The sequence below is a fragment of the Microcebus murinus genome, chromosome 2, assembly GCF_040939455.1.
Source record: "Microcebus murinus isolate Inina chromosome 2, M.murinus_Inina_mat1.0, whole genome shotgun sequence".
Lineage (NCBI taxonomy): Eukaryota > Metazoa > Chordata > Mammalia > Primates > Cheirogaleidae > Microcebus > Microcebus murinus.
The window spans coordinates 102,312,162-102,323,774 of record NC_134105.1 but is presented as its reverse complement, the minus strand read 5'-3'; the positions used below and the strand labels follow the sequence as shown (position 1 = coordinate 102,323,774).

The window sequence follows — 11,613 nt, the reverse complement described above, 5'->3', positions numbered from 1 at the left end:
CCCCTCCCCCATAGAAAAATTGTCTTCCATGAAACTGGTCCCTGGTGCCAAAAAGGTTGGGGACCGATGCCCTAGAAGGTGATATGGGGAGGTGTGCTCTGATCTCTGCATTTAGGAAAGGCTCCCAGGAACTTTGGCTCTGGACTCTGCCCCATCCCTGCCCTGCCCCACATTGTCTCTGTCCTTCTCCCCACCTGCCCATGACTTCAGGTTCCAGGCCTCTGGCCCGTGAGGAGGACCATTTGGCTTGGGCTGAGTCCCTAATCCTGCAGTCTGAGCTACCAGGGATGTCATATTGGGCACTGGATTGGAGGGGAGTGTCTCTGTGCAACGGCTCGGTTAGGGAAGGCCCTGTGTTCTGAGGTGCTGAGCCAGGGAGGAGCATGCAGCCCAACCAGTTTGGAGAGGTTGTTAGCTGCCAGGCAACCCATCTGGGCCTTGCACATGTGGACTCTGGGCCACTGTGGGAGCTGAAGGGGAGTGGGGTCAACACTCACCCAGTCTGGCTCCATCCACCAGGCTGCCCTTCCCTGGCTTCTTCTCCTGACCTGAGTTCTCTGCCTTCATCTCTGAGGAAAGGCTGGGCTCTGGGCAGGCTTGAGTGTCACTATCCAAGTTGGCCCTGCTTGGGAGGAGTGTGTGTGTGACACATGGAAAGTACAGAGAAGCTTCTGTGACCTCCCTCAACCCACATACCTCACACTCCCCTCAGTCCTACAAAACCCCACTTTGACCAGCCTCTGCTGCTCCTTTTCTCTTACTGACTCAGACCAGCCTGGTTCTCTGCCCCACAATTCCCCCAGGCCCTTCCACCTCCTAGCTCAACCCCAGGGGTCTCCAAGCCCTCTCTCTCCCTCCCCAGGCTTCCTTCCCCCCCAACCCTATGACTCTGTTTGCTGATCTGGGGCCAGGGGCATCCCAGACCCAGCCCTCGGTAGCTCCCTCCTCCTGGCTTAGCCGTGGCCAGTGGGGGTAGGCTCAGCAACTCTGGCCAATGGAGGGTGGGGCCCACACCGCTGGCTGGGGGCCCAGGCTGCTGCAATAGCAGGGGTGGCTTAGGGATGAGGCCCCGCCCTCTGTCTCCCCTCCCTTCCCCCAGGTATAAAAGCTGAGCTCAGGTGAGCTGGCTCCTCCTATCCCGTGTTAGCGGCTGCCAGCAGGTAAGGAAACCCAGAGCTTTTCACCCAAATGGGCTGCCCCCCTGTCCAGAGGGCTTGCTTAGTTTGTCCTACTCTAGTCTGCCAGGAGAAGGGCAGGGGGACCCGGTCCTGGAGGTTGGGGTGTGGGTGTTTCAGACTCAGGTGGGTGGTTGGAAGAAGTGGGAGGAATGAGACTAAGGTGAGGCCCTAGGGATTCCCTCTAAATGGGTTGGCCTGGGGGCTGTTACCTTAGCTCCTGGAGCCTGGGCAGGGACTGGGCCTGTGTGGACTTCTCTCTGACCCCTCAGGTGACATACAGACTATCTGGGGTGGAACCTAGGGGAGGTAGTTGGGAAAGGAATGCTGAACTCTCCCCTCACCTCTGGCTTCCCCCTTCTCTGGGCAGATCATGAGCCATCAGCTCCTCTAGGGCAGGCTATAGGACAACAAAACTCACCAAAGGACCAAGCACACCAGGCACCATGGGACAGTGTCGGTCAGCCAATGCTGAGGTGGGCCCATCCACTCCTGGGCTGTCTTTCTGTTCCTACACTCCTCTCCTCCACTCTGAGGGTCTAAGTCCCCCAGTGACTTCTGCCCCTCACCTTGGCCTTACCCAGCATCCCGGATCCTGCCGGTGAGACCTGCGCCCCCTCCCTGGGGCCCACACAGGGTGATGCAGTTGGAGTCCTCCTGGAAGAGGATGGCTGGGTGCATGCCGGGACCTGCTCTGCCTGAGCTGGGGGGTGGTGGGGAGGGAAGCCTTGCCCAACCTGTGGCTCGGGCAGAGGCCACTGTGGCCCGGAGGCTGGGCTGGGGGTGGGAGCTGAGGGGCTGGATTCTGGGCTTTGGAGTAGGCAGGAGCCCATATGCCTTCTAGCTGTCTTCTGCCCTGTTGGCTTTGCCAGGCTCCTGGGAAAGCAGGGTGTTGTAGGGTGGGTGGAGCCACCCTGACGTGGGTGATGTCCTTTGCCTTCAGGATGCCCAGGAATTCAGTGATGTGGAGAGGGCCATTGAGACCCTCATCAAGAACTTCCACCAGTACTCCGTGGAGGGGGGGAAGGAGACGCTGACCCCCTCTGAGCTACGGGACCTGGTCACCCAGCAGCTGCCCCACCTCATGCCGGTACTGAGGGAGTGCACCCTGCCCCAGACAGTACCCTGACTTCCCAAGCAAGTGCTCCAAGACCCCACCCACCCTGGCACTAGCAACCCCCAGTCCTGCCCCCTTGCCAGTGCCAGGTAGGCCCAGGTCCTGCCGCCTGCCCTGGGGCAGGGCGGGGTGGGAAGATTTGAAGGTGCTGCCTCCCTGAGCCATGGTGTCTTCCCTCCCCTTAGAGCAACTGTGGGCTGGAAGAGAAAATCGCCAACTTGGGCAACTGTAGCGACTCTAAGCTGGAGTTCGGGAGTTTCTGGGAGCTGATCGGAGAAGCAGCCAAGAGTGTGAAGCTGGAGAGCCCTGCTCGTGGGAGTTGAGAGCTCCCCCTGGAATTCCTGGCAGGTGTTGGGCAGAGGGGAACTTAGAGACTGTGGTCTGCAAATAAAAGCTCCTCCCTTCCACCACCGCCTATTCCCCAGCCTGCAGCTCTCCTCTCCTCTGCAAAGTCCAGGTCTCAGCGGCCTTCCCAGGGCTTCTGGGCACTTCCGTCCTGGGTGCTCCGTGGCGCTTATGGGGCCAGGAGCCCCCACCAGAGGGAGGCTTGGGGGTGGGTCGGGCCAGGGATGGATATTGAGGGATGGTTGGAGGGATAAGGACAGTGCAAGGGCCAAGGAATTTGGTAGTGGGGGAGGGCAGAGAGAAGCTGGGCTATGGGAAATGATTTGAAGAATAGGGCTGGGAATATGGCTGGATATTTGGAACTAAAATTGGTCTTTAAGAACCTACCCCTCCTAATGTCCTCCCCAACCCAAATGGTGGCTGTCTGTTCCGTGCTGTCTCTTCCTGCCTCCAGCCCTGCTCTAGCCTCCTCCCAGGACCCTCCCTGGGCTAGGGCAGGGGAGCAGGGAGAGCAGGGCCGGGGGAGAGGCTGAGGAGGGTGTGACCTTGGGGTGACAGGACCAGCTGGGTGCTTGGGCATTTACAGAATGATGGTTTATTTTGTATCATTTGATTAATAAAAATATGAAAAAAGTGAAATATGTTGTCTTGACTGGATACCCCTTCCCCAGGATCCACTGGTGAGGGGAGCTTGGGGGTGAATGACAGTTATCGGTGGGCTGGGACCTGTGGGGTTGAGTGGTTGGCAGTGGAAGTGAATGGACTCACTTTTCCCCATGGATTTGGGTTGAGGGTGGTACCAGGCCCAAAAGGTGGGTGACCTGGCCCTCTCTGGGGGCCAGGCTTCTCTTGGCCAGTGGGCAGCCCTCTGACAGGAGATGAGGGTGTGTGTGCACACCAGTGTGCTGAGTCCTGGCTCACTAAAAGAAATGTGGGGCTGAGAAACAGGCTGACTGGCCTAGGTTTGGATCCCAGCTCTGCCACCTACCTTTGGAACTTTGGGCATGCTTTTAATGTCAATTTCCTTATCTGTCACATGGAGATATCTACAGTACTTCCCTCACAGACTTGTTAGGAGATAGTGCCACACCTCATGTAAAGTACTCATCAGAGAGCCCGATGCATGATGAGTGCCCAAGAAAGGGACTCACAACCGTTGGAATGGGCAAGTGGGCCCCTTCTCTGGTTTCAGCTGACTTCCAGTATAGGGAAGTCGAGCTGGCCAGTTTCCTTGGGTGGGGGGTGGGAAGTTTCCAGAGGAACCCTCCGCTGTACATGAGGGGTCTTAGGGAGAGGTCTCAGAAGGGCTCCTAATGGGCTAGATTGGAGACAGAAGACCAGAGAGCCAGATGCTAGTCTCTGGTGTCTGCTTCCTGAGCCTGCAGAAATCAGGTGTTTACTCCCGTAATCCCAACAGCAAGGAAGTTTCTGTGGCCAGTTACTCTGGCCTGGAATGCTACCTGAACTTGTCTGTTGGGGGGCCCCTGAAACTGGGCTCCCAGTGACCCAGGTGAGGAGGGCAGGTGACAGTCCTTCCTCTACCCTGTCAGGTTCTGCTCAGGCCCTGCGGGGTTAGGAGGGTAGGGTTGGGGGAGTGCCAGCTTCCACCACTCCCTCTGGGGTGGAGGTAGAGGGGTGTTAAAAAAGGTGTGTATCCCTTTAACAAGGGCCCAACCCCAGGGCCAAGTCAAAAGGGAGCTCAGTACTATCTCCCCACCGAGCCAGCTCAGCGGGCAGGGCCAGGAGGGAGTGGGACAGATTCTGGGAGTGCGGCGGGGAGGAGTCCCGGTTGGGCTGAGTGCAGGGAGCTGCTTGGCAGTGCCAGAGCCCAGGCCCCAGAGCCCTGCCGGAGCAGAGGCGGACGGAGGAGGAGGCAGGTGAGCAGCCCAGGCCTGGCCTGGGAGGTCTGACGCTGCCGGAGGGGCCCGGCAGGCTTGGGAGGCCAGGAGAAGGGGCAGTGGAGGGGGCCTGGGGAGAGAGGCCTGCCAGAGACAGGGCAGGAAGATTTGTCAATCATTAACTTTCACCGAAGGCCACTTTGGGAGTGGGGAATCCTGGTGGGGTTGGGGGCTGGGTGAGGCCTTCAGAGGGGCGTATAGGGTGGCGAGACCCCCTCTCTGGCCCAGCAGCTGATTGGGCTCCTGTCCAGGGGCTGGGCCACCGGGCAGAGCTTTAGAAAGCTTTGCCCACAGCTGCTCGATCTTCCCCAGGCGTGTGCTGGTGGGGGTGGGGGTGGTCAGACCCTGGGCTCAGGCCTCACTGGGGTCTGGGAGCTGTGTCCGGGGAGAGGGAATGGGGTTCAGAGGAACCAGGGAGGGCCCGGGAAGCCTGAAAACCCAGGGAGAGGAGGCAGGGGCTGAGGTGGCGTCTGTTCCACCTCACGACCCGGCCAGCTCCCTGGAAGCAGGCCCCATTGTGCTCTCAGAGCTGTTCCCACAGGGGGGTGCTGGGAGCCTGGAGGAACCTGTGTGAGGCCCTGGAGGAGCCTCGGAGCTCTGGAGCTCCGGGAGAAGGCAAGGGTGAGGGAGAGCTTCTGCACCTCAGGACCCAGGCAGGTCCTGGCTTGACTGGCTTGGCTTGGCAGAGCCACCTGCACTATAGGAGCATTCCCCAGCCCAGCCCAGTTGGGTGTCGGATGGGGGTGAGGCCAGCGTGCTGGTGAGTTGGGTGCAGCCTTTCCTGGCAGACCGGTAAAGAGCTCTGAGTGTTGGTGAGGCTGGGGGCCGCTGGTTGTACGTGTGTGTGTGTGTGTGTGTGTGTGTGTGTGTGTGTGTTTATCCATACCAAACTCCTCCAAATTAACTTGTCTGGGAAAAAATTTGGAAGCTGGCTTCTTGCTCCAAAATCAGAAGTGAGTGGAAGGTTGATGGGATACCCTAGCAGAGGGGATCAAAAATGGCAAAGTTCCTTCTCTGTGTGTGTGAATTAGACATAGTGAGTCCTGTGAGGGTGGGAGGGGGAGCAGGGCACCTGTGTGAATGACTAGCCTCGTGGAACCAAGAAAAGAGCATAAAAGGGAGCAGAGAATCGGGCTGTTGGGGCTGGAGAGATTCATACGCAACAGCCTTGCAGATAGAGACGGCATTACCAGCTCAATTCGGATCGTACTTTCCCTGTATGTCGAAGGCAGTGGGGACAAATGACAAAGTAAGAAGGCAATGAATGAATGAATGAGCGAGAGAAGGAATGCATTATTGAACAAGTGAGTGAATGAATGAGAGTGAACATGTGAGTCAATGAATGAATGAGTAAGCAAATGAATGGTGAATAAGTGATCGAGTGGATTGAAGGTAGATGGAGGGAACACCGAGAACGCCACACTCAGGCCAGGCTCTGGAGAGAACAGGGCTGAGGAAGGTCAGGAGTCCAGGGACACATCCCAACACTTGGAGGCAGCCAGTGTCAGGTGGGAAGAGAAAGTGAACGTTGCAGGGTGTGGCAGATGTTCAGGGCTCCAGATTGAAGGGGCCTGGAGGGGTGGGGGGTAGTTAGGAGGTACTTGGAGGGGGTGGGGCCCAGAACCTGGGGGTGGGAGGGTGGGGCTGGAGTGGCTGAGATCCAGGGGCATGGTGTCAGGGCAATTTGGGCTTTTAGAAAAGTCAGCAAGCTGGGCTGAGGTGGGCGGGGTGGGGGGGAGCCTCCTGGTTGCTCAATGATGAATCAGCCTGGGAGAAGACAATGAGAAGACTGGGGGAGGGTTGGGGGCCCAGGTGAGAGGCCCTTTGGAAGACAAATGGTTCCCCATTCCCACTGTTCTGGAAGGCTCTGGTGTACACTGTCCACTAGGGCCAGGATCTACCTCCTGCTTGCCCTTCTTAGGAGGGGCAGATAGGGCAGCACAGCTGCCCCCGCCCCATGCCCTGAGACCCTGGGGTGGGGCAGGCAGAGGAGCAGGTGGCTGTGGGGTGGGTAGGGTGGCAGAGCCTGTCTCCTGGCCCCCAGGCAAGGGAGGGAGGAAGAGGGTAATGACCCCTGACTGCCTACTCTGATACCCTTCCTTCAGAAAGAACTCCAGAAAAACACTTGTCCAGATGGCTATCTGCAGTGTTGTCCATTTTACGAGGAGAAGGTGGGGAGGAGGCAGAGCAGTGGGAGGAGGCCTGGGAACTGAAGCCAGAGGCGCTGAAGCTATCTCTCTGGGTGACCCGGCACTCCTGGGAGCAGGTGGCAGAGTCATCTCTTGGGGCTCTTCTGTGTCCTGCCTGCTTGGCCGCTGCTAGCGGCCAGGTAGGGTTGGGGCATGGTATTGAGGAAGGGTAGGAGACGCCTCCGGTCAGGGAAGTGACTTCAAGGCGGCGGCTAGTGGGAGAGCTGGGCCGGCCAGTGGGGAGAAGGGCAGAGGCTTACTACCCGGGACACTGAGTTCTTCCCTCTCAAGGTCCCTCGCTTAGGGAACGAGGTCTGGGATGGCTACGGGTGGGGGGTTTCACTGAATTCTCTTCCCGGTCCTAAGGCTTGGTTGGGGATGGCCCGGACACAATCTTTCCAGAAATGGCTACAGTTTTTCAGTTTTCAGAATCCCCAGGAACACTGGTCATGGGCCTGGCCGCCCCCCACTGTGCCCCACCCCAAGGGCAATAGAGCAGATTGTGGGTTGAAAAGTTTTCTTCCTCTTTATTTGTGAATGTTGGAGAGTTTGTAGCAAAGTCTTACACAGGTCTCAACCTTGAACAACACAGTTGCACACTTAGCAAACAGAGAGTATGGAAAGAGTGTGGTTTCCTGCAGTGCTAGTACCATCCTTCATCCTCTTAGCCACAGACCGGAGTGGTCAGGCAGGTGGGGCAGGGACGGAAGGGCAGGATTCCCCATTAGAGATGCTCTGCCTGCCTCTCCCTCTCAACTCTCCTTTTTTTTTTTTTTTTTTTTTTGAGACAGAGTCTCGCTTTTGTTGCCCAGGTTAGAGTGAGTGCCCTGGCGTCAGCCTAGCTCACAGCAACCTCAATCTCCTGGGCTCAAGTGATCCTCCTGCCTCAGCCTCCCGAGTAGCTGGGACTACAGGCATGTGCCACCATGCCCGGCTAATTTTTTCTATATATATTAGTTGGCCAATTACTTTCTTTCTATTTATAGTAGAGACTTGGTCTCGATCTTGCTCAGGCTGGTCTTGAACTCCTGACCTTGGCAATCCGCCTGCCTCAGCCTCCCAGAGTGCTAGGATTAGAGGCGTGAGCCACTGCGCCCAGTCTTCTCCTGCCTTCTTTCTTCCTGGCCTACTCCCTCCCAGTCTCGTCCTTCCTTCAGACGCAGCCTCATGCAAGGGAAAGCTTAGAAAGGTGGCCAGGGGCCTTGGATGCTTTGGTATCAGTGCTAGAAGGAGGTGGACTATTTACAGAACACCTACCTGGAGAAGGCACTGGGCCAGGCAATGTGGGCCAGGGGTGATGCAGAGATTAAAAACAGGGAGGTACTATGTCCAGGGTTTTAAAAGAATTGTCCCAAAGTCTATGAATCCTGCTGTTTGGTTCGGAAAATACGGTGGCTGCGTTTAAGAAACACTATGCTTGTCTCAAGGAACGAGGCAAGATCCAGAAAGAGACTGTGGCCACACCAGTTAGTGGGCCGAGGTCAGTGCTGGCGGAGTGGTGGAGACAGACGTGTCTGTGGGAGTCGGGAGGGCACGGAAGGCAGGGGTCAAGGCAGGCTTCCCACGCAGGCGTGGCTTGGGCAGGCCCGAGAGATGGGCAGGCTTCTGCTGGGGAGAGCAGGGCAGCGGGCATGGGAGTAGGAATGGCCATAAGGGGGATGACAACTCAGGAGGCAGGGGCAGGAGGCTGCGGTGGGCCTGGCGAAGCAGCCCTCCCTTCCAGATCAGACTGTGGGCCGCTAAGGCCCCGACCGTGGCCACGTCCAGCAAGTGGGTGAGGGTGGCTGGAGCTCATTACTGGGCTTGGGGGTAGGAGGGGAGTGGGATTTGCCTGGATGGACTTGGGGGGGCGCTGGGCATGGGCGGTGACTCAAGCAGTAGACCCGCCTGTTCCCCTCATATCCTGTTATTCAAAAGGCTGTATCCGCTTGGAATGTGAGTGTCTTTTGTCCTGGGGCGAGAGGGTGACGCATGTGGCCTCTGGCAGGCTGCGGCTCTGTTCAGGGTCTGTGTCCAGCTGTGGCACAACAGGCCTGGCTTCTCCTTAGGTAATGGGGTGAGGGTGGGTATCCCTGGGCCCTGCCGTCTGTTTAGGAGCAGCGGGCATGTGGGGGAGAGGCTAGCCGGGTGTGGTGGGCGGTAGGCAGGCTGCACAGAATCTGATGTGATGGATCAGGACCTTCTCCTGTCCAAAGAGAGGCAGCCATGGTCTGAGGCCCTGGACTCACTGCCCTGGGGCTCAGGACCCTCCCTCCTGCCTTGTGGCCTGGGTCTCAGCCGGTCCTGAGAGTGGGAGGCAATAGCCCCTTTCCCCTCCTCCTTGGCTCATCTCAAGCCACTGTGCTGGCTTCCAGGGCAGGGAGCTGGGTGGGCCAGGTGTGGAGCAGGGCTGGGCAGTTCCTCTCATCCCCATCCCAGCAGGGCTCTGAGAGCTGCAGCCAGTGCCTGGGGCTGGGGAAGGGCTGGAGAACCTGTTGAGGCGGTTGAGCTGGGGAGCACCTGGATTAGAGGAGCCACATAGTTCTCATTCCAGGGCCCACCCCCGTGCCCACCCTGTGTTCCCCTTCCCCTGCCTCCTCCTTTCTCCAGGTGAGGAAGGTGGAAGCACCCAGGGCCAAGGGTGGGCATCCGGGTGAAGGTTTGGCCTGTGGGGTCACTGCTCACCTCCCCTCCGCATGGTGCCCAGGCCCCGAGCCAGCGAGGTGAAGCGGTGAGATGGCGGACTGCTGCTACACGGAGCTGGAGAAGGCGGTCGTTGTCCTGGTGGAAAACTTCTACAAATACGTGTCTAAGCACAGCCTGGTCAAGAACAAGATCAGCAAGAGCAGCTTCCGCAAGATGCTCCAGAAAGAGCTGAACCATATGCTGACGGTATGGTCTCTGCCCTTCCCCCTCCCCACAGTGGCCTCACTCCTTTCAGAGTTGCCCCCACTCCAGGGTCTCCCCCGCCCCCAGGACTTTGTCTTCTCAGGATGCCTGGGCCTGGCGCTGAGGGCTCTGTTTGCATTTTCTAAGGAAAGCTCTTGCCCAGACCAGAGGCTGGGACTCTCCCAGGGTCCTATCTGGGGTGTCTCTGGGGCTGCACCCTCCGCATTGCTGACCCCCACTTCCTCCCCAGGACACGGGGAACCGCAAGGCTGCAGACAAGCTCATCCAGAACCTGGATGCCAACCACGATGGGCGCATCAGCTTTGACGAGTACTGGACCTTGATAGGTGGCATCACCTGCCCCATCGCCAAAATCATCCGCCAGCAGGAGCAGCAGAGCAGCAGCTAGAGGCCCGTCCAGCACGCCCACCTCTCAGGCACTGGCCTGATGCCCACCCAGGTGTCTCCCCAGGCTCCCTCCTCCTCCCTCCAGACCCTCTTCTGATCCTTGCTCACAGGGCCCCTTTGTGAGTGTCTCAGTCTGGGGGTGCCTCCCTGGGGGTCTCAGTGCCTGGAATCAGCAGGCCCTAGGGATCCCTCTGTGAGATCTTAAAGCTATTTGGAGACCCCAAGAGTTTCCTCACCTGATGTTCCTGCCCTGTTCCTGCCTGTCTGTGTGTCTGTCCTGACCTCCGGAGGTCAGCTCACTGCCCGACGTCTCCCTGCTCTTGGTGGCAGCGGAAGCAGCAGCAGAGACCTCTCCCTTGCCCTCAGCCCCTTCCTGGGTAGAGAAGCCCTTCCAGCCACTCCCCTCCAGGTGCCTCTGCGTCTGTGAATGAGTTAATCAGGGCTGAGCCTCCTTCCTCTGCTCAGCCATGAAATCATGGTAATAAAGGCTGGATCTAGAGTTTGTATCTCCCTCACCTGGTCCCTTTGTGACGCTCATTAAAACCTGCCCACTCCTTGGAAACTTCTTATGTTTGGTGGTCTTTGCCCTGGACCCTGTGGCAATGGGAAATCTCACAGAAAAACCCCAAAGGCGGAGCAAGAAAGAAGCCAGAACTCCTGGATCCTGGCAGCTCCCTCCCTCCTACTCCATGAAGGGCCAAAGGCCAAGTGTCACCACCTCTGGGCCCTCATAGCCCAGACTCAAACTCACATTCAACTTCCAGGCACACAATGATTCTCATTTAGTCCTCACTGTGATTCCACGAGAGAGTGGCCATGACCCTCAGTCTTGAGCCATGAATGGCCCTGAAGTCTTATTAATAGATTATTCTAACACACAGAGAAGTTGTGGAATGGGGAAGTAGGGGTGCAAGGAAGGGGGGAGGTGTTGGGAGGCCAGGAGGGAAAGGAAACCACAACCTTTAGCTGCTTGAGGGGGCAATGCCAGTTTCTTGGTTGCTCCCTTGCTCTTGTCCTGAGGGAACCCCCAGTAGGAAAACCAGTCTGCAGAGCTTGGGATCAGGGTGCCCCAATGTTTAAGATTTTTCAAAAAGATATACAGGCATAGATTCTTTTATTGGAATCCTTATAGATCCTCAGCCCTCTAAAACTGACGTGCCTCTGAGCAGGTGGCAGTCAAGGTGTCACACTGCTCCAGCTTCCCTACCTCTGGATCAAAATAACCCTTCCCAGTTAAGAGAGGGAGGCATACCCTTTACCTGTCCTGAAGATCACTATGCTGCCTTGACTGAATGGTAAAGAAGAACTTATTCGCCTTTTTTTTTTTTTTTAGTGGGGGTGGTGGTAGGAGGGATTATCTATCTATCTCACTATATATCTACTGTGGTAAAAAACATACAACATAATTTACCCTTGTTTTAAGTATACGTTACAGTATTGTACAGCAGATCTCTAGAACTTCTTCATCTTGCATGAACGGAAATACTGTGTGATTCAACTTATATCAGGTATCTAAAGTAATAAAACTCATAGAAACAGAAAGTATAATTGTAGTTGCTGGGAGGAGGGGGAAACAGTTGTTCAAAAGATGTGAGTTACAATTTGATCACATC

The 11,613-nt window shown here is 57.2% G+C and overlaps 2 protein-coding genes across 4 annotated transcripts; both read left to right on the top strand.

The window, feature by feature from the left end:
- The first annotated feature begins 1,097 nt into the window (after window positions 1–1,097).
- On the top strand, window positions 1,098–3,276 carry S100A14 (S100 calcium binding protein A14). Its single transcript, XM_012791257.3, has 4 exons — window positions 1,098–1,160; window positions 1,546–1,651; window positions 2,119–2,265; window positions 2,478–3,276. Exons 2-4 carry the CDS (start codon window positions 1,622–1,624, stop codon window positions 2,613–2,615), a joined length of 315 nt encoding a protein of 104 aa, XP_012646711.1. The 5' UTR covers window positions 1,098–1,160; window positions 1,546–1,621; the 3' UTR covers window positions 2,616–3,276.
- A 1,076-nt stretch (window positions 3,277–4,352) lies between these two features.
- Window positions 4,353–10,562, top strand: S100A16 (S100 calcium binding protein A16). Of its 3 annotated transcripts, none has more exons than XM_012791255.3 (3): window positions 4,353–4,514; window positions 9,411–9,595; window positions 9,843–10,562. In XM_012791255.3, exons 2-3 carry the CDS (start codon window positions 9,440–9,442, stop codon window positions 9,999–10,001), a joined length of 315 nt encoding a protein of 104 aa, XP_012646709.2. In that variant the 5' UTR covers window positions 4,353–4,514; window positions 9,411–9,439; the 3' UTR covers window positions 10,002–10,562. The 3 variants fall into 3 exon arrangements, with proteins under 3 accessions (XP_012646709.2, XP_075856256.1, XP_012646710.2); XM_076000141.1 differs by lacking the exon at window positions 4,353–4,514 and adding an exon at window positions 5,182–5,295; XM_012791256.3 differs by lacking the exon at window positions 4,353–4,514 and adding an exon at window positions 8,647–8,772.
- The last annotated feature ends 1,051 nt before the right edge of the window (window positions 10,563–11,613 follow it).

Coding starts and splice junctions, on each gene's coding strand:
- S100A16 (XM_012791255.3), top strand. CDS start 9,440: ATGGCGGACTGCTGCTACACGGAGCTGGAGAAGGCGGTCGTTGTCCTG. Junction 9,596..9,842: donor AGCTGAACCATATGCTGACG/GTATGGTCTCTG, acceptor CTTCCTCCCCAG/GACACGGGGAACCGCAAGGC.
- S100A14 (XM_012791257.3), top strand. CDS start 1,622: ATGGGACAGTGTCGGTCAGCCAATGCTGAG. Junction 1,652..2,118: donor GTCGGTCAGCCAATGCTGAG/GTGGGCCCATCC, acceptor CTTTGCCTTCAG/GATGCCCAGGAATTCAGTGA. Junction 2,266..2,477: donor AGCTGCCCCACCTCATGCCG/GTACTGAGGGAG, acceptor CCCTCCCCTTAG/AGCAACTGTGGGCTGGAAGA.